The sequence below is a fragment of the Penicillium psychrosexuale genome (assembly GCF_028828465.1).
Source record: "Penicillium psychrosexuale strain IBT 29551 chromosome Unknown utg000002l, whole genome shotgun sequence".
NCBI classification, from domain to species: Eukaryota; Fungi; Ascomycota; class Eurotiomycetes; order Eurotiales; family Aspergillaceae; genus Penicillium; species Penicillium psychrosexuale.
The window spans coordinates 3,852,981-3,878,145 of NW_026643187.1; the positions used below are offsets into that span (position 1 = coordinate 3,852,981).

The 25,165-nt window shown below is 45.9% G+C and overlaps 10 protein-coding genes across 10 annotated transcripts; 5 read left to right on the forward strand and 5 right to left on the reverse strand.

Annotated features, from left to right (window-relative positions):
- Nucleotides 1–1,696: 1,696 nt before the first annotated feature.
- Nucleotides 1,697–2,544, forward strand: N7518_002606 (uncharacterized protein; the record flags this gene model as incomplete). The annotated part of the gene is made up of 3 exons (XM_057183534.1): nt 1,697–2,094; nt 2,158–2,440; nt 2,530–2,544. The coding sequence occupies 3 exons, from the start codon at nt 1,697–1,699 to the stop codon at nt 2,542–2,544; spliced, it is 696 nt and encodes a 231-aa protein (XP_057044984.1).
- A 1,575-nt stretch (nt 2,545–4,119) lies between these two features.
- On the reverse strand, nt 4,120–4,771 carry N7518_002607 (uncharacterized protein; the record flags this gene model as incomplete). The annotated part of the gene is made up of 3 exons (XM_057183535.1): nt 4,120–4,388; nt 4,450–4,496; nt 4,575–4,771. The coding sequence occupies 3 exons, from the start codon at nt 4,769–4,771 to the stop codon at nt 4,120–4,122; spliced, it is 513 nt and encodes a 170-aa protein (XP_057044985.1).
- A 1,673-nt stretch (nt 4,772–6,444) lies between these two features.
- Nucleotides 6,445–7,146, reverse strand: N7518_002608 (uncharacterized protein; the record flags this gene model as incomplete). Its single annotated transcript, XM_057183536.1, has 1 exon — nt 6,445–7,146. One exon carries the CDS (start codon nt 7,144–7,146, stop codon nt 6,445–6,447), a length of 702 nt encoding a protein of 233 aa, XP_057044986.1.
- A 1,219-nt stretch (nt 7,147–8,365) lies between these two features.
- Nucleotides 8,366–9,452, forward strand: N7518_002609 (uncharacterized protein; the record flags this gene model as incomplete). Its single annotated transcript, XM_057183537.1, has 4 exons — nt 8,366–8,420; nt 8,474–8,918; nt 8,968–9,212; nt 9,265–9,452. 4 exons carry the CDS (start codon nt 8,366–8,368, stop codon nt 9,450–9,452), a joined length of 933 nt encoding a protein of 310 aa, XP_057044987.1.
- A 298-nt stretch (nt 9,453–9,750) lies between these two features.
- Nucleotides 9,751–10,725, reverse strand: N7518_002610 (metallophosphoesterase family protein; the record flags this gene model as incomplete). The annotated part of the gene is made up of 1 exon (XM_057183538.1): nt 9,751–10,725. The coding sequence occupies one exon, from the start codon at nt 10,723–10,725 to the stop codon at nt 9,751–9,753; it is 975 nt and encodes a 324-aa protein (XP_057044988.1).
- A 640-nt stretch (nt 10,726–11,365) lies between these two features.
- N7518_002611 (uncharacterized protein) lies at nt 11,366–11,974 on the reverse strand (the record flags this gene model as incomplete). The annotated part of the gene is made up of 3 exons (XM_057183539.1): nt 11,366–11,611; nt 11,658–11,842; nt 11,905–11,974. The coding sequence occupies 3 exons, from the start codon at nt 11,972–11,974 to the stop codon at nt 11,366–11,368; spliced, it is 501 nt and encodes a 166-aa protein (XP_057044989.1).
- Nucleotides 11,975–15,064: 3,090 nt separating this feature from the next.
- On the reverse strand, nt 15,065–15,415 carry N7518_002612 (uncharacterized protein; the record flags this gene model as incomplete). The annotated part of the gene is made up of 1 exon (XM_057183540.1): nt 15,065–15,415. The coding sequence occupies one exon, from the start codon at nt 15,413–15,415 to the stop codon at nt 15,065–15,067; it is 351 nt and encodes a 116-aa protein (XP_057044990.1).
- A 1,279-nt stretch (nt 15,416–16,694) lies between these two features.
- On the forward strand, nt 16,695–18,341 carry N7518_002613 (MFS-type transporter sphD; the record flags this gene model as incomplete). Its single annotated transcript, XM_057183541.1, has 2 exons — nt 16,695–16,835; nt 16,902–18,341. The coding sequence occupies 2 exons, from the start codon at nt 16,695–16,697 to the stop codon at nt 18,339–18,341; spliced, it is 1,581 nt and encodes a 526-aa protein (XP_057044991.1).
- Nucleotides 18,342–19,299: 958 nt separating this feature from the next.
- N7518_002614 (uncharacterized protein) lies at nt 19,300–20,525 on the forward strand (the record flags this gene model as incomplete). Its single annotated transcript, XM_057183542.1, has 4 exons — nt 19,300–19,663; nt 19,730–19,922; nt 19,952–20,040; nt 20,131–20,525. The coding sequence occupies 4 exons, from the start codon at nt 19,300–19,302 to the stop codon at nt 20,523–20,525; spliced, it is 1,041 nt and encodes a 346-aa protein (XP_057044992.1).
- Nucleotides 20,526–21,735: 1,210 nt separating this feature from the next.
- N7518_002615 (pyridoxal phosphate-dependent decarboxylase family protein) lies at nt 21,736–24,991 on the forward strand (the record flags this gene model as incomplete). The annotated part of the gene is made up of 5 exons (XM_057183543.1): nt 21,736–21,891; nt 21,959–22,334; nt 22,390–22,737; nt 22,790–23,457; nt 23,510–24,991. The coding sequence occupies 5 exons, from the start codon at nt 21,736–21,738 to the stop codon at nt 24,989–24,991; spliced, it is 3,030 nt and encodes a 1,009-aa protein (XP_057044993.1).
- Between the last annotated feature and the right edge of the window lie 174 nt (nt 24,992–25,165).

A 25,165-nucleotide genomic window follows, 5' to 3' on the forward strand; every position in this document is an offset into this window, starting at 1 on the left:
TGAATCGCCATTAGATACACGCGAAAGATGTATAAAACACGATAGAAGGAACGTGTAGATAGAAGATTGTGCTCAGAGCACTGAAGATACGAGACGAAGAGGGAGTTGTGGATAAGAGAAATTAACTATCTAATGTAGTGATCTAGATAACATAGAGATCGGGCGTATAGGTCAACGAAAATCTAAAAATATTCACATAGGCGGAGATAAATTGCAGTGAATGCGCTCGGATTATCAAAAACACTAAGCATAAACACCGCAGTAAGCCTATCAGACCTCCATAAGAGTAAGAAGAGGAGTGACACAAGGGGGTAAGGATCACTATCAGCGAAGCAATAGCAGAGATGAAGCGATTCAAGTATTCAAACACCACAATCTATTATCCATACATATCCTCATCTAATCCTCCATTAGCCTGCTATTTTTAAAAGGGCAACCTCCCTCTTACTACATAGCGTTTTAACTAACTAACTAGATCCATTACCTAGGTAGGCTTGCAAGAACAGCGAGCTCAACAGGAGTAAATAGTATCATCAAGCTGTAGGATTAGATAGGCTCGCTATAGTTAAGTTGATTTGATGACTACATTTTACCTAGGGTTATCGGTGTCAATCAACAAGGCGCTCGCTCGGCAATCTCATCTAGTTCATGCACCTTGTACGCCTGACTGATATATGGCACCTAGTGCTGTATCATCTCGATAAGCCCCTGTAAGATCAATAATTGACTCAAGATAGCAAATGAGACATACTATTTTATCTATCGACCTGCCGTATAGAGATAGCTACGCGCCCCAGCGCCGCTGTACGAGCGAGACCATTATTATCCTGCTCGATGACTCCATCTATATTATCGTCGTCATATAGGTGGTTGCATAGACCTGCCTGTGCTGATGGTACTTGCCAACGAGAGACCTAACCTGACAATACATACAAGTGATCTCGACGAGAACAGGGAGTATGCAGGAATCACAGACAAAGAAATGAAAATAGATAGATGCAAATGTAAGAAAATGTGACGTGCCAGGTCTTTTTAAACAAAGAGTGCATTAAATTCAGAATAATAAGATGAGGGGAGAAAGAAGAAGCAAGTTGCAAAGTGGGAGACAGCCAGTTCTTATAGCTGGCCACTTTGTAAACAATGCAAACAACCAACTCTCGCTTAGCAATAACAAACAAGCAAAGAAACAAACAAGCAAACGTTGCGATCGTAACAGAAAATACCTACGGTGGACTAGCTAGCATTTACAGAGATAGGGCGTTTCAGCTACCCACTCCCGAGGTAAATGGATATCCAACAAAGCAATAGTATCTTGCTGGAGAGTCGTACGACTCAATAGGCTCTACCATGGCCTTCAAAGAGTTAGAGTCAAGACTACACGGACGGGTTGCTTATATCGATTCAGGCCTTTAAGAGGACCTTTTATTCTCCAAGGAACTCTGTGTCGTGATATTTCCTCTTTGGTTATACAGAGTGGCTTCTCTGCCATCTCGACGTGCCTCATGGCCTAAGCTAACCAATCAGAATATTGCCTGCCATTGGACTTGACAGGTCAGTGTTAACTATAAAGGAATTGGCCTGTTATTTCGTAATATCGCTCATGCATATGTCATTATTACATCGCCATTCATTCAAGTATAAAAACACACCAAATGGCGAGTCAAACAAGTTTAAATTTCCTCTTAATTTCGCCAACATGTCTCTTAAACTACAAAATGCGGCCAAGATGACACCCGAGACGGCTATGGAAGATACAAAGGATCTGATAGAATGGGAAGAGTTGAGAACAGAGCGCAGCGCTAAGCTTTGTAAGATGATGGTTCATTTCAGCCAGCTTGAGAAACACTTTTTCTCTAGAGATGAGCTGAGCCACTTTGGGATAACAATCATTTGCCTCCCAAGTGCAGATATGTTGTTGTCTAATGAAGGCCCCTTCCGGCCTCATTCTACCTTCGGTCCGAAGATACCGATGGGAACTGAAGATATGTATCTAGGCTGCAGCCCTAGAACGAGATGGCCTACCAAAGCTTTGTCTGTTTTATCCTCAATGGCGAATCTATCTGAAGATAGGGTGCATGCCTGGGGTCCAGTGGAGTAAGTTTCGTATGCATTCTCTGACGAAAGAAATAGAAGACTGTACTCATCATATTCATATAGAATTATCAATCCATACTTCGGTATCATAAATGGACTTGATGATAGTCTGAGTGTTATTGATGAATGTCAATGGCTAGCTAGGATATTTGAATGGTCAACGCCATGCCTTCGACCCCAGGAGTCCGAAAGACTAGCAACGTTACCCCCTCACCTCCGCGTGCTGATATACCTCTATACGCCTGGTCAGGAAATAGGGTTTTCGAGAATTGAGATGAGAGCTATTTTGACCGCAATATACAATCGGGTCTATCAGACGGGGTTTGAGGATGAAACATTATTCCCGGTGAGTAGCACTGATATATCGCATATTCTGTCTTTTAAGAATACTAATTTAGCGAAGGTTTTGCTTTTCACAGCTTATCCTGATCACAGAATGCGAATCACTGAAGCAGTCTTCGAAAAGAGATGCGAAAAACTTACCTTGAGAATCACTCCGATCTATAACTTTTTCAAGGCAGAACGTTCCCTTTGGGATACCTTTTTACGCATGTACGTGGCCTCGCCACGAGGTTCTTTATCCCGCGCCGAGTCTGTGTGATAGAGTATCTCTATAACTATCGCTTTTTTGCTTAGTTAATGAATGCACTTGTGTTGAGTAACGTTGAGTTCACGGGTGATGAAAATGAAGAGCATAAAACGGAACGTCAAAGAAGAGAGCAAATCAAGATAGCTAAAGAAGGAAGAGCAAAGGCCCTGGCTTCTAATTAATTCGAACTATAGACTAGTAGGGCGAACTCAACAAATTGGACGAAGACAACGACGAACCAACAGGCATCGCGGCCTCTAAGATACTATTATTAGTTATCCTAGATGCAATAAACCTACTTCGAGCCTCACCATCCTGCAATGCTAAATTGAGTCAGTAAGCCGCGTATATGAATTGAAACAGCACATCAATATTTAACTTATATCGAAATACCCAGCAAAGGCTTTTATCTGTCCGCTTAGGGTAAGTAGTACTAATTTGCAAATTGTATTCGGCTTTCTAATCAAACAAACTATAACATATTCCATAATCTTGGCGAAATATTAGACGTAGAGCCGAGCACTTGAGATAACTTTGAAGCCTATCAATAGCCGACCGTGAAGATTAATCTTAATCTGCTTTTGAGGGGTTTGATAGCTAAAATGTATGCTTAGTGAATTTGTCCTATAGACAAAGTTGAACCCGGTAACAAATGAATGCTTATCTTTAGCAGGAACGGAAATAGCAATTTCTACAAGCTCGCTAGAGATAGTTATGTTCGAAGTCATGTGACCTCTCTCCGCTCCCAACAACTATTTTAGTCCCAGCAGATAGGTAGTTTCCTTTTCTCTCTTCACGCAATTCATGAGAACTTTCCAGAGTGTCTACATTTCATCCGTAGACTCCTTGATTCATCTCTAACAAGTTAGTTGTCAGAATCTAGGATGAATACTGTCATTTTTCATCCCTGATACAGTTGGGTCACGTGACTGACCAGGCTGGTTTTCTGCAGAAAAACCAACTCAGTGGTTTTTCGCCCGAAAAACATCCTTTCATTTTGTTTTGTTTGTTTTGATTACTAAGTTGTCCACCAGATTGTCATGTTTTAGGACTATTGTCATTTTTAGAGAGTTAGAGAATTTATTGAGATTTTTCTGCCACATATACACTCGCCTTACCACCGTTTTTCCGTCATTAGTAATTAGTTAACTAACGTATTTCACAAGCGAGTGGGCCACTACTAGCGAGTGGGCCACCCATCCAAAACGCGTCCAGGAATTAGTACCTAGTCAATTCAACCACCCACCATACCACCAATTCGGTCCCGAAGCTCTAGAGATTCAACAGAGCAAGAGGGTAGGATCTTACTAGCTATCCAGGCTTTTAAGAATCAAGAAATTTCTTCAATTCGTCAGGTAGCGCGCCGTTTCGAAATCCCCCGCACTACTTTGCAACGGCGCCTTACCGGTGATACCTACGAGGGCTTTTAGGGACCATCACGACAATGGGTTTTTTGCCGAGATGTTTGAGGGGGTCAGCTCAGTTTTGGCTGGTGGGATGGTCGGAGGTGCCGCTGCCGTCACCGAGGGAGCCACCACGATGACCGGGGGAGGAGTTGCAGGTCGCGGGATTGAGGTGCCCGCGGGAGGGAGGATGAATCTGACAGGGCCGCACTCCAGGTCGGCTGAGGATGGCCGAGGGACGCCCGGGTCGAGAGCCTCCAATAGAATTGGGATGGGAGTGCTCCCGCCTTTATGATCCACAACTGTTAGCCGTTTGGCACTGGGCCATAGAGGCAATGATAAGGCTCTTTAGCTGCGACTTACCTTCTCTCTCACGGAGCCAGTTCATGGTGAGAGCCGTTTGGAGGTCCCTATGCCACGAGGTGTTAGCCAATGTGCTTAAAGACCCTCCAGATGATTTTCTAGGGGAAGTATGAACTTTAACTTACCGGGACTCTCCAATCACCCGGGAATCTTCATCCGGGAGTCCTCCAACCAGCCGGGACTCTTCGGCCACCTTGGGCTTTTTCTTTTCCTCGCTCTCCTTCTTCTTCTTCTGCTGCTGGAAGAAGAAGAAGCTAGCGATGCTCACAATGGCGAGCACGAGGAATATTAGGGCCCAAAGGCCCGCTGGGAGTCGGCCCATGTTCTCGATGGCGGCGTTGGTGTGTGCGGTGGGGGTAGGGATGGAGGTGGGGGTAGGGCTGGAGGTGGTTGTTAAGGTAGGGCCATAAGGCCACTGGACGGTTATATTGGCCATCATCTTTAGATTGTTGTTGACTTGAATAACATCAGAGGGGGGAGAGGGGGAACAAAATCTACACTCTACGCAGCAGGTCCGTGCCTGCTGAATCTGAACTACGTTGTGGTAATTACCTAGAGTACGTTTGTAGTTTCCTTTTCTATGAAAGCAAGCCGATCAACCAATCAAAGTTCAATCATCCAGGCGAAGAAAGTAATAAGGAAGTGGTCGTTCAATTTCATCTTGCCTGGCTATCTCTTCCAGCGTATCTCACTAGCTTTTAGGGAGGCTTTACCTTGTATTCATCAATTGAGATTAAGAAGCTTTCTAGTTTGATGTCACTATCTTATATCCACCAATTGAGATATCAAGATTCTTTTCTGTTACTTTTCTCTAACTTTGCTCTTGCTTTTTTGAGAAGAAAGGAAAGCCCTTCCGGGACTATTTTGGGACCTGCAACAGCCTAAGTAACTCAACTTCCGATGGAGCCTTTGGGGAGAGTGATTTAGAGACGAAAAACAAATTTGATTGTGGCTGCTTCGTAGCGCTGTACAAACATCAAGGTGTTAGTGCTTTGCTGTTACTTGTACAAAGTACATTTATTGTGAAATTTAATGCGGGCAAGATGAGTTATGACGCACTGGCGGCTGGGGATCATTGTAGAACAACGATGAGACTCGTGATTGAGACCGGGTCAAAAATTAAACGGAAGCGTGGTTTTACGTAGTCTCAACTCTCAAAAACCGTGGTATTTCCATATGGACATTTTGACGACGATAACGCAGGAGGGCCTCCTGGAAGATGCAACTAAGCTGCGTGTTGCTGCGCGCCATAATAGTGAAGATGTCAGGGCCTTTGCTACTGCAAAGCTGAAGGAGGCCGATATGAAAAGGAGCATACTGAACGGGGCTGCCTCGAGAACTTTACGAGGGATCTGGACGGCCTGCGGCCGCCCGATAGTCGTTGCAGAGCAAAACGACTGATTCTAACTTCTAATGCTACGTAAAGTGTGACTGTAGAAGCTCTGGGGAAGATAATGATGGTTCATTCTGCAAGTATGGTAGTCTATTTTTTCTGCCGGTTAGGTTATTCTAAGTTAGCCGACTACTTCTTCACCGCATAAAAACCACTAGGAGAAAAGACCTGGTCACGTGACATGCACACACGAGGTTATGATTTAATTGCTACCCTTCGCTCCGCAATTAGCCAGAAGATTCAGCTCATCAATGGTGCTGGCGAAATGTAATACTTCCTCTCACCTTATGGTGACATTTGCTAATTGTATTGGCGGTTTTCTCTTGGTAAGTCTTCAGTATGTCGTAAGATTTGTCGTGAGAAGACAGAAAGGGATATCCTCATCATAGGCTAGTTAATTGATTATACGACTAGCTAATTTGGTCATCACTGTTCTCTTCAAGGGTGAGCTTCGTAGAAGTGTTCAAATAAGGATAGTATCAAAAATTCAAAGTAAGCAAACAAACGTAACCCAGATTTCACGTGGTCGTTCAAGTTGTTATAAAGCAAGATAAACACCAACATTCAGCAGTCTCATCATAAATTGATCACTCCGGAGACCTTCATTTCACTTTAACAGGCCGAGCTAAGCCATTCAAAATTCTCCTCCAAAAGCTCGTGGGTGGTTGCGCAGGAGCATCATTAGTCGTACTTGAAACATTGACCATATCATGGGATCCAAGGCTTTGGCCAAGTTTGTCATTGGGCTTATCCCCCTTTGCCGAGAGCTCGAAGAACCGGTCATCAACTGTGCAATTTCCAGCTCCCTCTACTTGCTTGGTTTGCCGAGAGCGTTGAGAATTGTATCCATGGTCTGTATCAATGAAGTCACCAGGGTTATTGGGGTCCTGAGCCAGCTTGTCTCGCATCTGCCGATTGGGATCCCGCCTCAAGGAAGCATAGGCTCGATCAAACTCACTCCGAGTGAGCCTTGATATGGCAATGTAGAGTTCGGTGTTTTGGTCGGTGCGTTCCTTATAAAGATTTGCCAATTCTGTACCTATCGCTGTCCCCTCTGTAAATAGTCGAGCCATCCCTAGGGAAAGCTCCGCAGTCTGTGGGTGACTAGGTTGGTCGGGAATATTATCTGCGAAGAAAGTCAACTCCTTGTATAGCTTCCCTAGCCGTTCGATTAGTATCTTCACATTATACTCGTTTTCAATAACCGAGGTGAGTAGATCTGGTTGGTATGAGTCGTATTGTGGAGGGTGGTCGTGGTAGGGGACTTTCTTCAATTCTTGACCTTGCAAAGATAGGTCGGACATTTTGGAGGATGATTGAACAATTTTTGTATAGTAAGATTTGATGTCGGGAAGAAGGGAGGAATTTTTTGAAGAGGAAGATTTTTATGGTTTAAAAAGGCATCCCGTTACCAGCCGCTACCTAATATGGATTCCAGATCCATGGTGTTGACTAGTCGATGGCATACTAATTTGATCTCGGATAAGCTAGAGCTCCGCTACCATATAAGGTTCTATATAACCTTCTTCCAGATTATTCTTTTATATGTGCGATATATCCGGGGGGAATTGGTATTGTATTATAACATTAAGCTTAGAGAAGTTGATTGTGGGCCTCCAGACCATACAAATCATCGGTGGGTGTTGAGACCCGACTCCGACCGCACAGAACGGGTACATACGGAAATTTGCATGGTGGGAATAGCTTCATTTTTGAACTAGTCTATAATTCAGGCATATTCAGGCATCAAACCTGAAAAGTCAGGCATTTGACCCTTGGCCGCTCTGCCCCTTCGTAGTTGAATAGATATTTGACTATCGCGATTTTATTTTCGTTTTCAATTTTAGGATTAGTGAGTCTCGATAGACCTTAATTATTTGTGGGGAAATACCATGTTTATGCGATCCATTACGTTGATCTTCCGTCATCCATGTTGTTGGTATAAACAGGATCTCACATTATGCCAAGATTCATACAATATAACTGTATCAGAACTCCGGAATAGTGATGTTTGAAACTTGATTCCCCTCCCTAGTCCGGTCATTATCAGTCAGAATGATGATCCTGTCATACTCCTGGATTTAGCTTTGCTTTCTACGCTTGTGTACATATCGAACCATATACCGATTGGTTTTTTATGACAAAGTAATTGAATAAGAATTACAGAACGAATCCTAATGATTTTACGACATAAGCGACAGAGACATTATAAACGCGCTTGACCATCTCTTCAGTACTTAGGTATCACTGTCGGGGTTCTTACATCATCGAGCCTTGGGAACAGGATTCGGAGCAGGATTCGAAAGGGAGGGCAGTTTTAGAACGAATATTCAATATTTTCCGGTTTCCTGGCATGAATAAACGTCACATTGACCGGATCGAAATTTCATACTCTATTTTATAAACTCAGCCGCCAATCTGACCTCCAATTTGATCTATTTTCTCTCCACCTCCCACCTCTTGATCACTGGGACATTAATACTCTTGCGACCTAAAACAACACGTGAAACACGAATTTCCAGCATGCAACAGGAAGTGGAAAAGCCCTCTCGGGGCCCTCAATCTCAATTCCAAAAGGGTAAGCTCATTTACAATTCTGTCTCATTGTTTCAGGCTTAACAAAAAATTCAGGTCACCAAATCCCTATTGAGCACCACAAAAAGCCCGGCTTACAGGCTGAGATGGAAGACCCAAATCCCACTTCAAGCCAACTTCCAACCGAGGATGGCGGGTATCAGACCTACAAAGCCGCGGGGAAGCTTGCCGGAAAAAAAGCCATTATCACAGGTGGTGATTCAGGCATCGGTCGTGCAGTTGCTATTCTATTCGCTATGGAGGGAGCCTCGAGTCTAATCACTTACCTTCCCGAGGAAGAAAGAGACGCACAAGAGACTAAAAAACGAGTAGAGGAAATCGGGCAAAGCTGTTATTGCTACCCCACTGACCTTCGGGATAAGAAGAATTGCCAAGCAGTGGTTGACACAGCCCTCAAAAGCTTAGGTGGTATCGACATCCTGGTTAACAACGCTGGGACTCAAACGATGATCGACGATATCAAGGATCTAGAAGAGCATGTGTCTTCTGTCTTATATCACTAAGTGCATTTTATTAACATACGTTCACAGATCTCAATGGGAAACCACTTTCGACACCAATATCCACCCTGTCTTCTATCTTTCCAAATATACAATTCCTCATCTGAAAAGCGGCTCGACCATAATCAACTGTGCATCGGTTAACCACTACATTGGTCGCCCTGATCTACTCGACTACACGTCAACCAAGGGCGCAATCGTCGCTTTCACTAGGGGTTTATCCAACCAGCAAGTCAAAAACGGCATTCGGGTGAATTGTGTGTGTCCTGGGCCAGGTAAATCGATTCGCTCACAGAAATATTTCCGCAACAGCTAATCTGGGTATAGTCTGGACACCTCTTATTCCAGCAACTATGACTACCGCCGCAGAGGAGGAGTTCAGCGGCACACCGATGGGTCGCCCAGGACAACCCAGTGAGGTTGCCACATGTTTCGTTTTCCTTGCGAGCCAGGATAGTAGCTTTATCTCTGGGCAGAGTCTGCATCCCAACGGGGGAGTAGTTGTCAACGGATGAACGGTAGATAGAGGCTGGCATCAATTAATATCTGAATTTCAATCCGGAGCCTCGAATGGGCCTGACATAGTTCGTATTTTGGTTGCGTGACGTCGTGAAGAGAGATGGAAATCAGAGTAGATGCTGTTCAAAAATAGATATTATTTATAGCATATTTCGTTTCGATAAGTAAACTAGTACTAGTCCGTTCAGACAAATGATAGCCCCAAAAATTCTATCATATAGCGCCGGGCATACATAAGATGCTACCTCAGATTAGCTAAATTTTATTGGATTCTATAACTGCAGTCTTGTCGCCTTACTTCACAGAGACTGTTGGAATGATAGGCACATCAGCACATTCGACTTGAACAACATGATGCTCAAACCTCCCGTCAGAAGCCCCAATTACAACCGCACTTAATTGATGGCCGTATAAACACGCCGAGTCCAGTCCAATTGCATACCTGCTTAGCTGCAACTGGCGCTTTGCATCATGCCCGAATATCACCATAGTCTTGGATGCTAGCCTATCATGGCACCGGTTCCATTCCATAACCCAGCTTTCTTCTCCGGGAATTTCAGCCGGTACGAATACATCCTCGTCACCTGATTTACGGATAAGGCTCCGCATATGCATTACAGCGTGTGGATCCTGGTCTTCAAGTGGGATGCCAGGAACGAGGCCAGCATGTACGACAATTAGAGTGTCACCGAAGCAGGATGTTAGGACATGAGGTAGCTTGACGCGTAATATCAATGGCAAAGTGGCAAGCCAGTCGAGCTGACGCGTCGAAAGTACCGAGGCCGTACTGTGCGATGTGGCAGGTACGCATTTGTCGGCGATCTCGAAATCTCGGATATTATTTCCGGGTAGCTCCGCTTCGGGATTTTCAGGTACGACCGGATCGCCCCTGGAGTGCAGTAGAGTATCCCTTGTGGCGTTGATCTTGATCTCCGCAGCCGCATTAAGAACTGCATTCTCGTGGTTGCCTCTCACGGCGCTAGCGCCAAGCTTCATGGCCAGATCAACAACACCAGGACTATCGGGGCCTTTATTGACTAGGTCGCCAACTAGTATCAGATGATCTCCCTTGTGTTTGTCGAAATCGACTTTGTCTAAGAGTGCCTCAAGGGACTTTCTCATCCCGTGGACATCGCCTACAATGATCAAACGTCCACTGACAGGGCCATTTTCGGATGATGATGGGAGGGGTTGCAGAATAAGGTTGGTCGGTAGGTCTGAAATAAAGGTTGTGATTGGGAATATCTTGTCGGAAGATTTCGTGGTCATTATTTTAGACTTGAAGCATAAGAAAAAAGACAGAGACAATGAGATTAAAGCCCGTCCACGGGTCTGTGTGTTTTATTTACATAATAACCCAATATAGACTAGCGTGGCTTAGTGTACATGCCGCCAAGATATATATTCAGAACAAATTAATAGTCACTGGAATATATCGGCAATAGAGATAAAACTTCCCACGAAGCTTAGAGGGAAATGAGTCAGTTTCTCCTGTGTAAAAGAACTTCCACCTCCGTGGATCACATTACATGAACCTCGATAGAAGACAAAAATATGTTGTTAGGCCATAATAATATACTATATTCGGAATCTATCGATAGGAATCTCATGGGAGAAAAGGTGAAAAGAATTACCGTCAGATCATGAGAACGGGAAATAGGAAAAGGTCTGGTCCTATGGGGGTCCCCATTTGGCGAGATCCAGCTACGAATAAGAAAAAGGGAGCTTTTTTTTAGCAAACAAAAGAGTGTATGGAGTTAGATACATGCATAGAAGAGAATAATTATTGCGATACACTGAGTTGTCAAAAACCAAAAACACACCTTTGCTCAAATGTAAACTTGTTCTTCGATCTAGATCAAGAACAAACATTCACTTTGAGGAATTTGCAAATCTATCGAAGATAGATTTAGTTACCCTGGGGGGCGGGCTTGCCATCTTTGACATCCTTGGGGTGCTTGCCATCCTTGGGGGGAGGGGGGACCTGGTCCCGCTTTCCGCTGTCCTTGATGTCCTTGGGGTGCTTGCCATCCTTAGGAGGAGGGGGGACCTGGTCCCGCTTGCCGCTGTCCTTGATGTCCTTGGGGTGCTTGGCATCCTTGGGGTGCTTGCCATCCTTAGGAGGAGGGGGGACCTGGTCCCGCTTTCCGCTGTCCTTGATGTCCTTGGGGTGCTTGCCATCCTTAGGAGGAGGGGGGGACCTGGTCCCGCTTGCCGCTGTCCTTGATGTCCTTGGGGTGCTTGGCATCCTTGGGGTGCTTGCCATCCTTAGGAGGAGGAGCAAGCTGGTCCCTCTTGTCATTGTCATTGTCGCCATGAGCCGGGGGCAGAGCAACTTCAGCTGCAGTGGGCTCCGGGAGGGGGTTGCCCTGGACATCGGTAGGGCCTGGAAATAGTGTTAATAAAACTCTCAGCCTAGGAATGGGTTACATGTGCTGGTGTACATACGCTCATTAGGAGGAGCACCGGCAACGAGGCCAGCGGCCATCAGAGTAGCGAGAATAGAGGTGACCTTCATTTTGGCAGTTGGAGATTTGTTGTAGAAAGAAAGGATTGAAAGTGTCTTTGGTTTGAAAGTGTTTGGAAGTGTTTGGATGAGAGTGATGATGAGTGGAAGACAGTGTCCAGGACCGCCTCTTTATACCTTTCAACTCGAGAGAACCCCCTTGATGTTTTGACTGAGCTCAACCTTGTCACGACATTAGAGGAAGGAATAACGATCGGATTGACGCGTCATGGTCGTCAAGGGCTGGTCTGGAATATTATTATTAAAAAAGCCAAAAGCGAATACTGCAGTAGCTTGGACTAGGCTGCAACTACTTCTGGTTAGACTTGGATCTTGAGATCCGTAATTTGTCTCTAGAGCTTTATACGGCCTCCTTTTATGGGGTCCAAAGAAGGGATATAACAGACCTCAGGCCCTAGTATTATACGGTGTATACAGAGTACATATAGAATTACTCTACGAGGCCATAGTGAACATGGAAGCTTTTCATAACAGAGAATTAAGAACATAGAGTGTCTCTGAATCAATACGGAGTAATGTTAATCTCATTACTGGTCGATGTTCTAAGTTGAGGTTTGAGATCGAGGATGATCACCGTCGGGTAGGCTCCCCGAAGCCCTAAGAGAAAGAATGAGGCAACTATGGAGCACAACATGGCTGATCCCTAGCTAATGCGCCTATTTTTAAGAATTTTACATCATCCATTTTATTCAAGCTTTATTGGACAATCGAAGAGCTTTCTCCAGGGCTGAGATAATGTGTTCCCCACGTACACGCGGCCTCCGCAAACCCCAGCCACGCTTCACTCCTCAGTACTCCATCGAACTTGTCATTTCACATACCACATTGAGTTTGTGGTTCTTCGTAGCTCAATGTATCCGAAAACCATAGCGCTTTTACCGCTTAGTTTGTATGAAGTTTGCAGCAGATCCATGAGAAAGGCTACGTTGCTTGCTATATTATTCGGAAGCCCCTGAGCCTTATTTCCATAGATGGAGACGGTGAGTATGTTGACATGGCTGACAGATGTTGAGATCCAAATGCTTCCCCACAGGCCCGGCTCCATTGAAATCGAATTAGGGTCGACCAAATTTAGAATTGCCGAATTTCCGAATTTCCGCTTATTACGCAATGATCGCCCAGAAAGATCGACATGGCTTTTTCTGCATTGTTTTGTAGGACCATCTGCTTCCGGTTAGCCAATCAAGGTCCAGAGATTCATGGTGGGGCGGGAGATCGACGAGCTTATACGTACACAGTTTGACGCAATTACCTATGATGGGACGAACGTATGGGTAACGCAAAAGGGGCTTGCTTAGTTGACCGTCGGTGATTTACTTCTGCTTCTCATTCGCTACCTGTAAATGCTTGTTTTCTTCAAGCATTGCTGCCTAATCTATCACCACCTCGACCGCTCTACAAGTCTTGCTGTTGGATACTAAGCCAAATTTTCTGCTAAACCAATGTTTTGCCTGAGCGCTTCTAAACCACGAAACCAATTTCAAGTGGTGAACATTAATTTCACAGGTTTCATTGACCCGGAACGAAAATTTTGATACAATCACGCATATGCTCAAAATTGCGCAAGCCACTCTTCACTCTCCCCTTTCAAATTCCCCCTTACCGCGGTGAATCTGGGCCCTCCGAAATGTAGTGCTATAGCACGTATGGTATGCTTGCACTATTGGCCCTAGACTTTGGGGCATTCTCATGCAGGAGAAAGACTTTATCCTTGCTCGTCTCTCATCCACTTAGCTGAATCGAGGCTAGCACCATGCTCGGTCACATTTTCGTACAAACTAGGAGCCTACAAGTAGAAAGCCGATGTTTTCGTTATTCATAAAGTCAAAATGAGTATGGCTATCGTCTCACTTGAAAAATATCTTGAAATATATATATCACAATCACTGGGTTATAAAACTGGTCTAAACTTACTAAAGAGGTTAGATATCACCTAAAAGGTACCAAGCTATTAGGAAAACCCCTCATATACCACCGTTATTGAGATATCAGGTTCTAATTTATCGCATTTACTATGTTTCTTTAAGGTGGCCACTCGCTTGTGAATTACATTAGTTGGTTGAAATGTTACTGTTCACATATATAGTCATGGGATACAGAACGGTGACGCCTGTATTACAACATTTCTATAGAAATGATGGATGCAACGCAACATAGGCGATGAAAAGCAAGCTCGGAAGCCTGTTGGGACCAAATGCCAATTTGGCAAAGTCCATCAATGCTATCATGGATTATAAGCCTTTCCTTCGCTACTGTCTTCAAATCGAGTGATCGTCATTGAGAATATGACCTGTCCGAGCAAGCCTGGAAGGTGGCAGTCACGCCCAGTGATTCGTAGATGTAGGAGCATATGTCCGGCCTTTCCTTGACGGATTCCAGTTTGTGTTCCTGAATTCTTATTTTAATCACTCGACTTGCCAAGATGATTGGCAATATGCAAAGCCCCAGGAAATTTATGGACATCTTGCGAAAGGGTACAGTTGATATATCTTTTCTAGGGCAGAGGCCTAACACGTATCATTTCAAAAAAGCGAATCTCGTCATTCAGATCAATAGGAGGAGAGCGACACAACAACACCAACCATCCGAGGAGGTCAGCTAGCAAGGATAGGGATCCTACAGACCGTAGTAGACATCCTTGTATCCTCATGCAACAGCATCCTGTAAACCCCTTTTCATTCTGTGTGTGGTGCATAGCCTATCTTCTCTACTTTGGGATTCTACCTGACACGAAGGCTCCGAGATTTTCTCCCTGAAGAAAACAAGGCCACCTCGGGAGTCGGGACCTGACGACAGAGGGCTTAATAAGCAAAATACAACTCGGGTGGGGGGTCATTTTAAGGGGGGCATATTACCAATTCCCTATATTGTTCATCCAGTAACGAGAAACTTGTAAATTGCTCTTTATTTAGACTCATTCATTCGTAAATCAAATTCTACAAGATTTTCGACCCTTGAACTCATCTATTAATCCAGCAAGACCCGCAGAACGTTTGTGGTGCTCAATGTATTTTGTATCTATGTCACGCAGTTTCATACCAGCTGCTTTGAGAAAGACCCGTATAGTAGTGTGCTTGCTCTTCAAGAGCCAATGGGTATTGGTTCATGTCTAAGCACTGGCTGGGCGTGTGCCAGTTCAGGAGGGAGACATGACACCTCGTGGGACCGTGTATAGATACCTTGTTGATGCTGCTCGACTGGGGTAAAAGCACCCAAATTACTACCATGCAGGTCCGAAGAGCTCCCTAGTTCCGACCTCTGGTGCTTTAATGGGGTCTCAAAGTTCCACCGTGTATGTTCCTGTCCAAGTAGATTGTTTCCATATCCGTTCAACTCCGTTTTCTCGCAATCCGAGGGTCCAGAGTTGCTATCGGTGTCGAAGACAGCCACTGCTTTTGCAGGAATAATAGGAGCATTCAGCGAGCCATGCATCGTGGCTACAAGTGTTTCCAAGGTTTCAACTCGGCTGCGTAGATCGGTAATTTCATTCAATCTAGAGAGCATTTAGAATTTTTCTTGGGACCACGGGTTTGATACCAGCACATCGATATGGCGTTCCGATCAACAACTCACAGTTTCTTCGTCTGATTAGGTTTCTTCCCTTTTTCTGACCATTCACAACGATACCCTAGCCTGGAACAGTTCAAACACTGTGGACGTTCCCGGCTGCAGTGTATCTTTCTGTGTCTACATTGGCAGCAGGCTAAAGACCCCACGTAAGTTTGAAATCTCTTTGTGCAGAATGCGCTGCAGAAGGAAGGTACATATATATCCCAAGACTTACCAGCATGATCATTGAGGCCCATTTCGTGAACAACTGTGTAGATTCGATCTTGAAAGTATCTTGATAGCTATTGTGAAGCCAAAAAAAGCACGTAGGATAACCATACGCCATACTGTGCTGTGGAATTGCCAGCAGATTACCGGGGGCAAATCGAATTACCATGGTACTTTTTTTTCCGGGGGCCAGAATTACCACAGATTGTGAAAGTCAATCATGCATGTACAATGAGCCAAATATACAAGGGAAAGAAAAGTTCTCATTGGATGCCTTTCGCACTAATGAACGAGGCGTCGGAGCTACCGGAGGTATGTCGGAGAAGCCCTATTCAGCAATGTGCAAGCTGGGGGTCAAGTGTGGCTGCATTTCGATTTTTTAGGAGGGCATACTCAGTCGTCCAGCCCTGAATTTAAAGAGAGAGTATATTTTGAATCAAGCGACGATAAAGCGGACTTTGTCGATCTCCCGACCTCGGGAGGTTTCTTTAGAAGTCCACTTTACCCACCCAAACTCTTTTTCTTTGTTTGGACCCCATCTGGCTGCTTGCGGGGAGATAACGCAGCAATACATAACGACAAGGATTATATCGCGCCATTTCTTATCGCGTGAATTGGTGGATGTAACAACGGGAGACACCCCTGGAGATTGATTACAAATCCACCTCATTATCAATCACTTCGAACAGCCCTTGACTATGTGTACATTCGTAGCCTTTTTCTCTCAAAGGGAGAAATTCGAGTATCAATCTTCAATTTATTCCAAAATATCCAAAGAATGTCCTCACCAATAGAAGCCGCACCACCAAACACGAAAGAATGCTCCGACCAGTCATCGTTAGGAGATCTCAAAGCTCCGTCCCAGTCCCAGTGTCTAGCACAATCTCAGTCCCAATCTGAATGCGACTGTACGGAGAAAAAAGATGTATCAGACATGTTACCGCCAACCGACCCCGAAACAGGGCAACGGAGCCGGAAGCCAAAGCCCCTGTCATTCTATCTTGCATTTATAGCATTGCTATTGATGGTCTTCTTGGTGTCCCTGGATGCTACCACGTTGGCCGTTGCAATCCCGGTAATTCGATAACAAGTCCTTCAATTCAAACGACCATTGAGTTCACCTAACCCTTCCTCTCTATAGGCCATCACCAATGAACTTTCCGGCACGACTTTGACCGCGTTTTGGGCCAACATCTCCTTCACAGTAGCAGTCGTGGTTATCCAGCCCATTTATACCAGTTTCTCAGATATCTGCGGTCGTAAGATCCCTCTTTACGCGGCTTTTGCCCTTTTCGGTATTGGATCGATTGTCTTTGCCGTCGCGAAAAACATGGCAGTTCTGATTGTGGGACGTGTTCTACAAGGACTGGGCGGAGGTGGACTCGACGTCCTAAGTGAGGTCATTGTCGCCGATATCACTACTCTGCAAGAGAGGGCTGTGTATATTGGATTACTGTCGCTTCCAATGGCGACAGGGTGCATCGCGGGTCCTATTCTCGGTGCAGTCTTCAGTGAGTTTGTTACGTGGAGATGGATCGGCTGGATTAATCTGCCTATAGTCGGCATTGCCCTCTTTCTGGCTATTTTCTTTATGCGCCTAAGACCAATCGACCAGTCCCTTCGCTCCCAGCTTGGCCGTATTGACTGGCTTGGAATGCTACTATTTACGGCCGGCTGTGTTCTTCTCGCCCTACCGCTGAGTTGGGCGGGGAATATGTACCCTTGGGGATCCTGGCGAACAATCGTTCCGCTGATCATTGGTGTTTTGATTTTGGTGGGATTTGCATTTTACGAGGGTTATCAGACTGACGCTGTCTTCCCCTACCGTATCTTCCGCTCCAGAACGGCACAAATGTCTCTGCTTGGAAGTTTCATCCATGGCTTTGTGCTTTATACTCTTCTGCAATATCTTCCATTGTTTTTCCAAGCGGTCTACCTCGAATCACCGTTGAAATCTTCTATCTCGATCCTGCCATTCTGCTGTGTGGTCTTTGTCTTTACCGGAATCGCGGCCTTCGCCGTTGACTTCTTTCGGAGATACATATGGGAGATTTGGGCTGGATGGGTTTTCCTCGCCGTTGGCTGTGGTATCCTCTCACTGTGGGACCAATCTTCCTCAGTAGCCATGACTGCTGGCTTCCAGGTGATTGCGGGGATCGGCATTGGCACAATCTTCAGCGTCCCTCCCATCCCAATGCAAGCCAGCGCTGCACCCGATGACCAGGGTCTCGCAATGGGAATAATGGTCGCGTTCAGGCTATTCGGTGCCCTTATTGGTCTTGCAGTTGGTGCCACTACATTCAGCAGTGTTCTCGCCAACAGGATTAGCGGCATCGATTTACCTGCTTCTTGGGCATTGTTGAAAGACCCTAGTGAGGCCGTAAGCTTTATACCCTATTTGCGAACAGCCGACATCTCTCCTGATCTGCGGGACCTCATTCGAGGTGCATACAAGGACGCCATGCAGACAATCTGGTATGAACTGGCCGCTTTTGGAGCATTGGGTTTCTTGAGCTCTCTATTAGTGGAGGAATTGACTATGGAGACGGAAGAGTTGGGTCGGCAGCATTTCGAACATTAGTCGGAATGAATTGAAATCCACTTTTGGAAGATTAGGTGGTCAAGCGGGTGAACCTGGGGTGGATGTGGAAACGGGAATTGCCCTGGGAAGTGTAACCGAAGGGGCATAGCGCGTTTTTACCATATTGTGGCCTTAATGCCTGAAAAGTCAGGCCTCGATTTCGACCGCTTTTAGGCATCTATTTACAGTCGGCACGGAATAACCAGGCCCGATGACCCCATGAAAATGAAGCTTTTGGCGCCATCCATTTTTTCAGGGCATGAAGCAATTTAGATTAATTCTAGCACCACGAATGATAGAGATAATTTAATTTTAATGTAAGATGGTGGATCGTTTCCAATTGATTAAATGCGACCGGTAATTAATGACAGTTAGCTGATACCAAGCGTTTGATTATACGTACAACTTGCTTTTTCTAATTCAAACTTTCTTCTTCCTCTTTTTTCTTTCATGTGTGTACTCTGTACTCTGTACTGGTGGCCTGATCTAATCAACTCCGCGGTTTTATGCTCTGCCAAGACACCCCAGCAGCATAATGATGGTAATTCTACCCCCGGAACTGTTATGCCAGATCGCAACACTTCTACAAAATAATGGGACCTCTCTAGTTCCATGCATTTCTGTCTGTCGCTCATGGCAGGCGGTTTTTCAGCCCCTCATCTACTCTAGTCTAGCTGTTTACAGTGATGCTGAGTACAAAGAAGAGGGGCAACGTGGAATTTCTCTCGCAAATTTCCGAAAGCTCACATCCGGCGATCGCGCTATACCGCAAAGCTGGATCCGAAACCTTCATTACAATATCATCGTCCCCTACGAACTCTTGGACTGGACCACACGCAAAGAGATAGGATATTCTCTCAAAGCTACTGTATAGAGAACCCTATCAGAAAGGCCAATGATCTAGCCTTTCAGACAGCTATGGTTGGTCTTTTCCAAGAGCTTCACTCATGGGACCAGAATGTCCGCCTCAAATTGCATCTATCTCTCCGAGGACGTCAACATAGCCCTGCACCGGAACCATATACTCAGCACTGGGATATCGCTGGTGATTATCCGCTGGGATTATAAGAAAGGAGCCATATATTCGATATCCCCATATCGGGCGCGATTTCTCGACGATATTCCAGATCTAGCATCCGTTCCGTGCATCGAAAAGCTCTCTTTCCCGAATCACGATCCCTCCTGGGACCAGCATCATCAAATCTGGACCGGAGCAGTGCAAACCATACTTCAGTTCTGTCCTACAATCACTGATCTAGAGCTCAATCTCGACGAGTGGGTCCGTCCAGATCACTTGGAGTATATACAGGCACGTCGTGCAGGTAAGTTGTACTCTTTTGACTATAGATCTCTTCAACTCTAAGCATATTTCACTAATATCTATATAGCGCTATCTTCTCTTTTGGGTTCCCTTCCAAGGAGCCTAAGGGTGCTAGACTATGAGGGGGAGAGCGACGGCCCATGGAAGCCGTCTATGCCTGCACTAAATCTCATCCCCTCTGGTATTGATGGTGTGAGCCTCAATCTGCGAGATCTCAGCGTTCACCTTCAGGAGTTAAAATTGAAACGTACTTCTATTCTGTTTGACTTTTTGTGTCCCTTAGATGAAGGAGGCCAGCTGAACTAGGCTTTTTGCACTTGAACTGGCCTTATCTGAAGATATTGGAGATTGAATTTGTGCCAGCCTGGCTTCCTTCAGGTAAGAAATCTGTCTCTTTTGTAAGAAGAAAGAGAGAAAGACAAAACGTGGAGTGTGTCCAAGGTTCCTAACAACAAATCACTAAATTAGGAGAATGGACTTACCATAACACGCCGGAGGACCAGGCCGAAATTGATAATATTGAAGACTGGGAAGACGAGATATGCGATGTCGAAGCGGGATGGAAATATCCGAAATTACGGACTGAAGAGCATTTTCATCGGCTTCTCATATCGCTCGGCTATGCGGCACGACGTATGCCCCGCTTGAAGGACATGAAATTCGAAGTGGAGAGCCAGGACGAATTTATGCTCCATTTTCGAAACTGTGACGAGATTACCTTGGAATTGGAAACCCGGTCAAGATATCAGCCAGCTAATCGGGTTGCAAAGGCCTGGAACTTTGCGATGGATGATGTGAGGTTTCCGAACGATTATGATTTTTTTGTGATACTTCCAAGCTGGCCGCCTGCCGCGCCTATCTAGCCTCGGCTCTAAAGTAGGGGTTTTTATGAGTGACGAAACGCATGTTAGAGATACATATTCTTTCAAGAATAAAATCTTCTTTACCTATTCCTATGATTCCCAGGTCTTTTATGTCAACATTGGAGGTGGTAGCGGATTGACTCGAGCCAACTTGCAGATCTGGTTAGATAGGAAATATAAAATTCGCATGTTTTCATTGCAATAACAATGGCTTCGATCGATGGAGTGCACTCTATCTTTCCTTTCATATCTTAACCCTTTGTTCTAGTCTAGTATCCTCATCTCTGCATCCTCCCTACCTTTTTTCTAATTGGTGATGATGTTCTGGGTAGCTAGTTATTTGGCACGTTTTTCGACTAGTTGAAGATCCCAAGTCGCTATCAGTGCGTGCGTCGAGCAGTAGCTGGGCCACAGCGCGATGCCGTACTTCGAGGCAAATGATAGCGGGCAAAACATGCAGATTCATGTAACGCAGCGTCTATATATTATGTAAAAGTGCCCAAGTTGTTCCCCACCCATGCGTAGAAACCGGATATGTACCACCTTTTACGCAGATGAAGATATTTTGTATTGGACTTATTGACATAGTGCATAATGCATGACCTGTACTGTGGAGTACTGGAGGCTGACGACGGTCTACATTGTCTATGACGAAGTAGATCTTTATAAGTAAGCGGCTTGATCGACATGATCTGCATTTTAGTGCGCTAGTCTTCAGCCCAGCCACAAATTCTACACTCTACATATCCAGCCGAGACACAAGGTCGTGGCGATACATCTACTCCACAGTAGTTCATACCGCACGGAACGGACCGGCTCGAGCGGGAGATTCAAAAATATCTTCCACTTTGACGTGACTGTGCATGACTTGCTGTATGACCTATCATACTTTCATTCGTTGTTTACGTAGGTCGCAGTTTGTCTCGGGCAAACCGGGATCATCAGTGTGGTTCCGACTCCATTAGAAGGCTGATCGATTCCTTATCCGTAGAGTCCAGAGGCAAAGCGACTTACATGTATAGTGTGGGTCGCTGCTGATGAAAGCAATTGGCCTGAGAGGAGGGAAGCTTTATCCATTAGTGAGAGGGGTAGAGCTAGAATCGCCAGTTATGAAAAGGAAGAGTGGTATAAGTATCTGGTTATCCCCTGACGAGTTGATGGTCTGACAGACATCTCGAAAAAAGAAGAAAGACACAAGGAAAACACCAATATGAATGAACTACGCAAAGAAATCAATCCCCACAATGTCATCAGCTCGTACTTCATCGGACCTAAATCCGAAAATATGGGCAACTTCCGAGCCAACATTACAGCGATCCTAGATCAAATCGAAAAGACACGTTCTGATTACCAACCCGATGATGATGTGTGTTCCAACACCCCATAATAGCACAATGCAGATGAAAGACGGGCATAGAAACTGACAACAACAGGTCTTTATCACCGAGGATGTTCGGACCTCTCCGGAGTTCCAACAAATCACCCAAAATTTCCATGAAGCAGTCAAGAAAGCTGTCTCGCTCTTGGGAAAACATTCAATTCCATTTTGGCATCCTCGATATGAGGGTCACATGTGTACGGACATGACCATGCCGGGGCTACTGGGGTATTTTATGACAATGATCTACAATCCCAACAATGTCACCGTGGAGGCTAGTCCGTTCACGACCGTCATCGAGCTCCGGGCTGGAAAGCAGCTATGCGATATGTTTGGATACAATACCGATCCTAAGCAATTGGAAATGCCGCTGTCCTGGGGCCATATCACTTGCGATGGAACCGTGGCTAATTTGGAATCGATCTGGGTTGGTAAGCATACCTATTCATTGTGATGCCAGAGACTCGGGGATTGACCAATGTGCAGCTCGGAATCTGAAGTTCTACCCCCTCTCTCTCTACCAAGCCATGAAGGAAGGTAGCCTTGGCTTCATTGCTGATAGCTTCTACGTCACCACTTGCGTGGGAGAGGAGAAGCTTTTCAGGGATCTAGGGAACTGGGAACTTTTGAATCTTCGATCGGAGGTCATCTTGGGTATGGGAGATGCTCTGTATCAGCAATATGGTATCACGTCCAAGTTCCTAGAGAATTCCTTGACACCGTTCAGCATTCAAACCACAGGGAAGGATGTTTTGGAGCGCGAATTCAACATTACCAAGCCCACCAAGTACTTCCTGGCCCAGACGAGACACTACTCGTGGCCCAAAGGCGGAGGTAATTCTTCATTTTTCTCCCCTAGAGTGACCAGTCACTGATAAATCCCTAGCGATTGCCGGAATTGGTTCAGCCAATATGCAGGGTGTGGAGCTAGACATGGACGGGCATATCTCCATCGAAGCGCTGGAGCGAGAGCTCGATCGATGTGTGACCGAGCGTCAAGCTGTATACGCCGTAGTGGCCATCATCGGATCCACGGAAGAAGGTGAAGTGGATCCGTTGTATGACATTTTGGCAATGAGACGTCGATTTCAAGACAAGGGGCTGTCATTCCTGGTGCACGCCGATGCAGCCTGGGGCGGATACTTTGCCAGCATGATTCCGCGATTTTATATGGCCCCGGGAAGACCAACGAAGAGGAAGGATGGAGACAACGCCGTCATCAACGTTCCTTCGTTGACTCTGAAACCCGATACCGTCAAGCATATGATTGCACTCAAAGAGGCAGACTCTATTACGGTTGATCCACACAAGGCGGGTTATATCCCCTACCCTGCGGGCAGTCTCTGCTATCGGGACGGTCGCATGCGATTCTTGGTTACCTGGACTAGTCCATACCTCACTCAGGGATCAATGGAAAATATCGGCGTATATGGTGTTGAGGGAAGTAAGCCTGGTGCTGCTGCGATGGCCGCGTGGCTCTCCAATCAGACTATCGGATTGGATCCAAGAGGATACGGGATGCTGTTGGGTGAAGCAGCCTTCACCAGTGCACGGGTAGGATTCCCCTTCCTGTCTGTATTACCATCTGCTTTCTAACCCCTGATAGCTATCGGCCTTCTATGCAGCTATGCACCTAAAGCAACCCAAGGAGGAGGGCAAATCCTACTATGTCATCGTTCCATTCAACAGACTGCCGATCGAGCAAGAGGGATACGACATCTTGTCAGAAGAAGCAGACCACCGGCGTCAACTTATTTGGGAACATGTTCTGACGAAAGATAACGCCCAAGTCAGCAGCAACCCCCGGGCGATGAAATGGCTCCGGGAAATCGGCTCAGATCTCAACATCAACGCATTCGCCCTAAACTGGTACCATGCCGATGGGACCATCAACACCGACCTTGAGGAAGCGAATTACCTGATGAGACGAGTAGTCAACCGACTATCGATCACAAGGAGTGACAAAGACCCCAGTAAAATCCCCCTCTTCTTGACCTCCACGCAATTCGAGCCTGCATTATATGGCAAATGTGCGCAGAACTTCATGAAACGACTGCACCTCGAGCCCTGTGCACAAGATCTCTGGGTTCTGCGCAACGTTGTAATGAGTCCGTTTCCGACAGAACGTGGCTTCATTCACCAGCTGATGGAGAAACTGGAGGAGACCATTATTGATGAAGTCAAGAACTCATGCCGCCCGCGAAATAGTCCCACGGCAAATACCATCGAGTTCCTATTGCGAGGAACAGATGAAGTGTTCCTGGAGTTCCAGACAAAATTCCACCGCGCAACCCAGCGTCAACAGATCATCTTGGCGGTGGAACTACAGAAAGATGTCAAAAGTCAATACATCGCACTGCGAGAAAAATTCCCCTGTGAAGACATCGGATTCGCGTCGAATGATCCGATTCATCTCGAAAACTTAATGCTTCAAATCGAGGACCCCACCCACTCTCGTCCACAAATCGAGGGTGAGATCGGCCTCGTTGAGGCAGGATACTACTCGCACTCGATCCGATGCAACGTGACGATGAGCCGAGTGGTGAAAAGTCGTGGACTCAACTCCAATTTCCGAGACGATCATTACCCCCGTAACTTCATGCCGTTTTATCTCTTCGGGTCGAAAGAACAACACCATATCACGCACATGCTCCTCCAAGCGCCGAACATCAATCTTTCATCTAGTAACATCCAGCTGGACAAGGAGCTCCATGACAAAGTGGCGCCTCGCCTCGGAGAGGGAGAAGGTCTCATCTTGGCGTTAACCGATTACCGCGAGGAAACGATGCACCCCTTCCCGCTGGATAACAATGACCCCGCGATCAATAGCAAGGGATTCTTCTTCCGAAGGGGTCAAACCTTCAAGGTAAAGGTGTACGTTGACCCCAAGCTGGCTACCGCCAATGGACCTGGGTTACTGGATGAATTGTGCACGCTGGTCGGACGTGGTAAAATGACACTCGGGGATGATGTGCATGTGGACGTGACTGCGTTGAATGCTGATCCGTTTGAGGATGAGAAGGAGCCGGATATTCCGTGGGAATCGGAATTGGACCAGATCACCAACGTGTTGAATAGTGGCCAGTAGAGCGATAGATTCCTGGGATGCCAGAGGAATTACAATTGCCACCGTGCCATATAGTGGTCATCGACGTATCAATATATATCTCTTGGCGCCAAAAGCTTCATGTTCATGGGGTCGTCGGGCCTGGTTATTCCGTCCCGGAATAATTTACGTAAAGCGATGCCTAGTTCAGGCCAA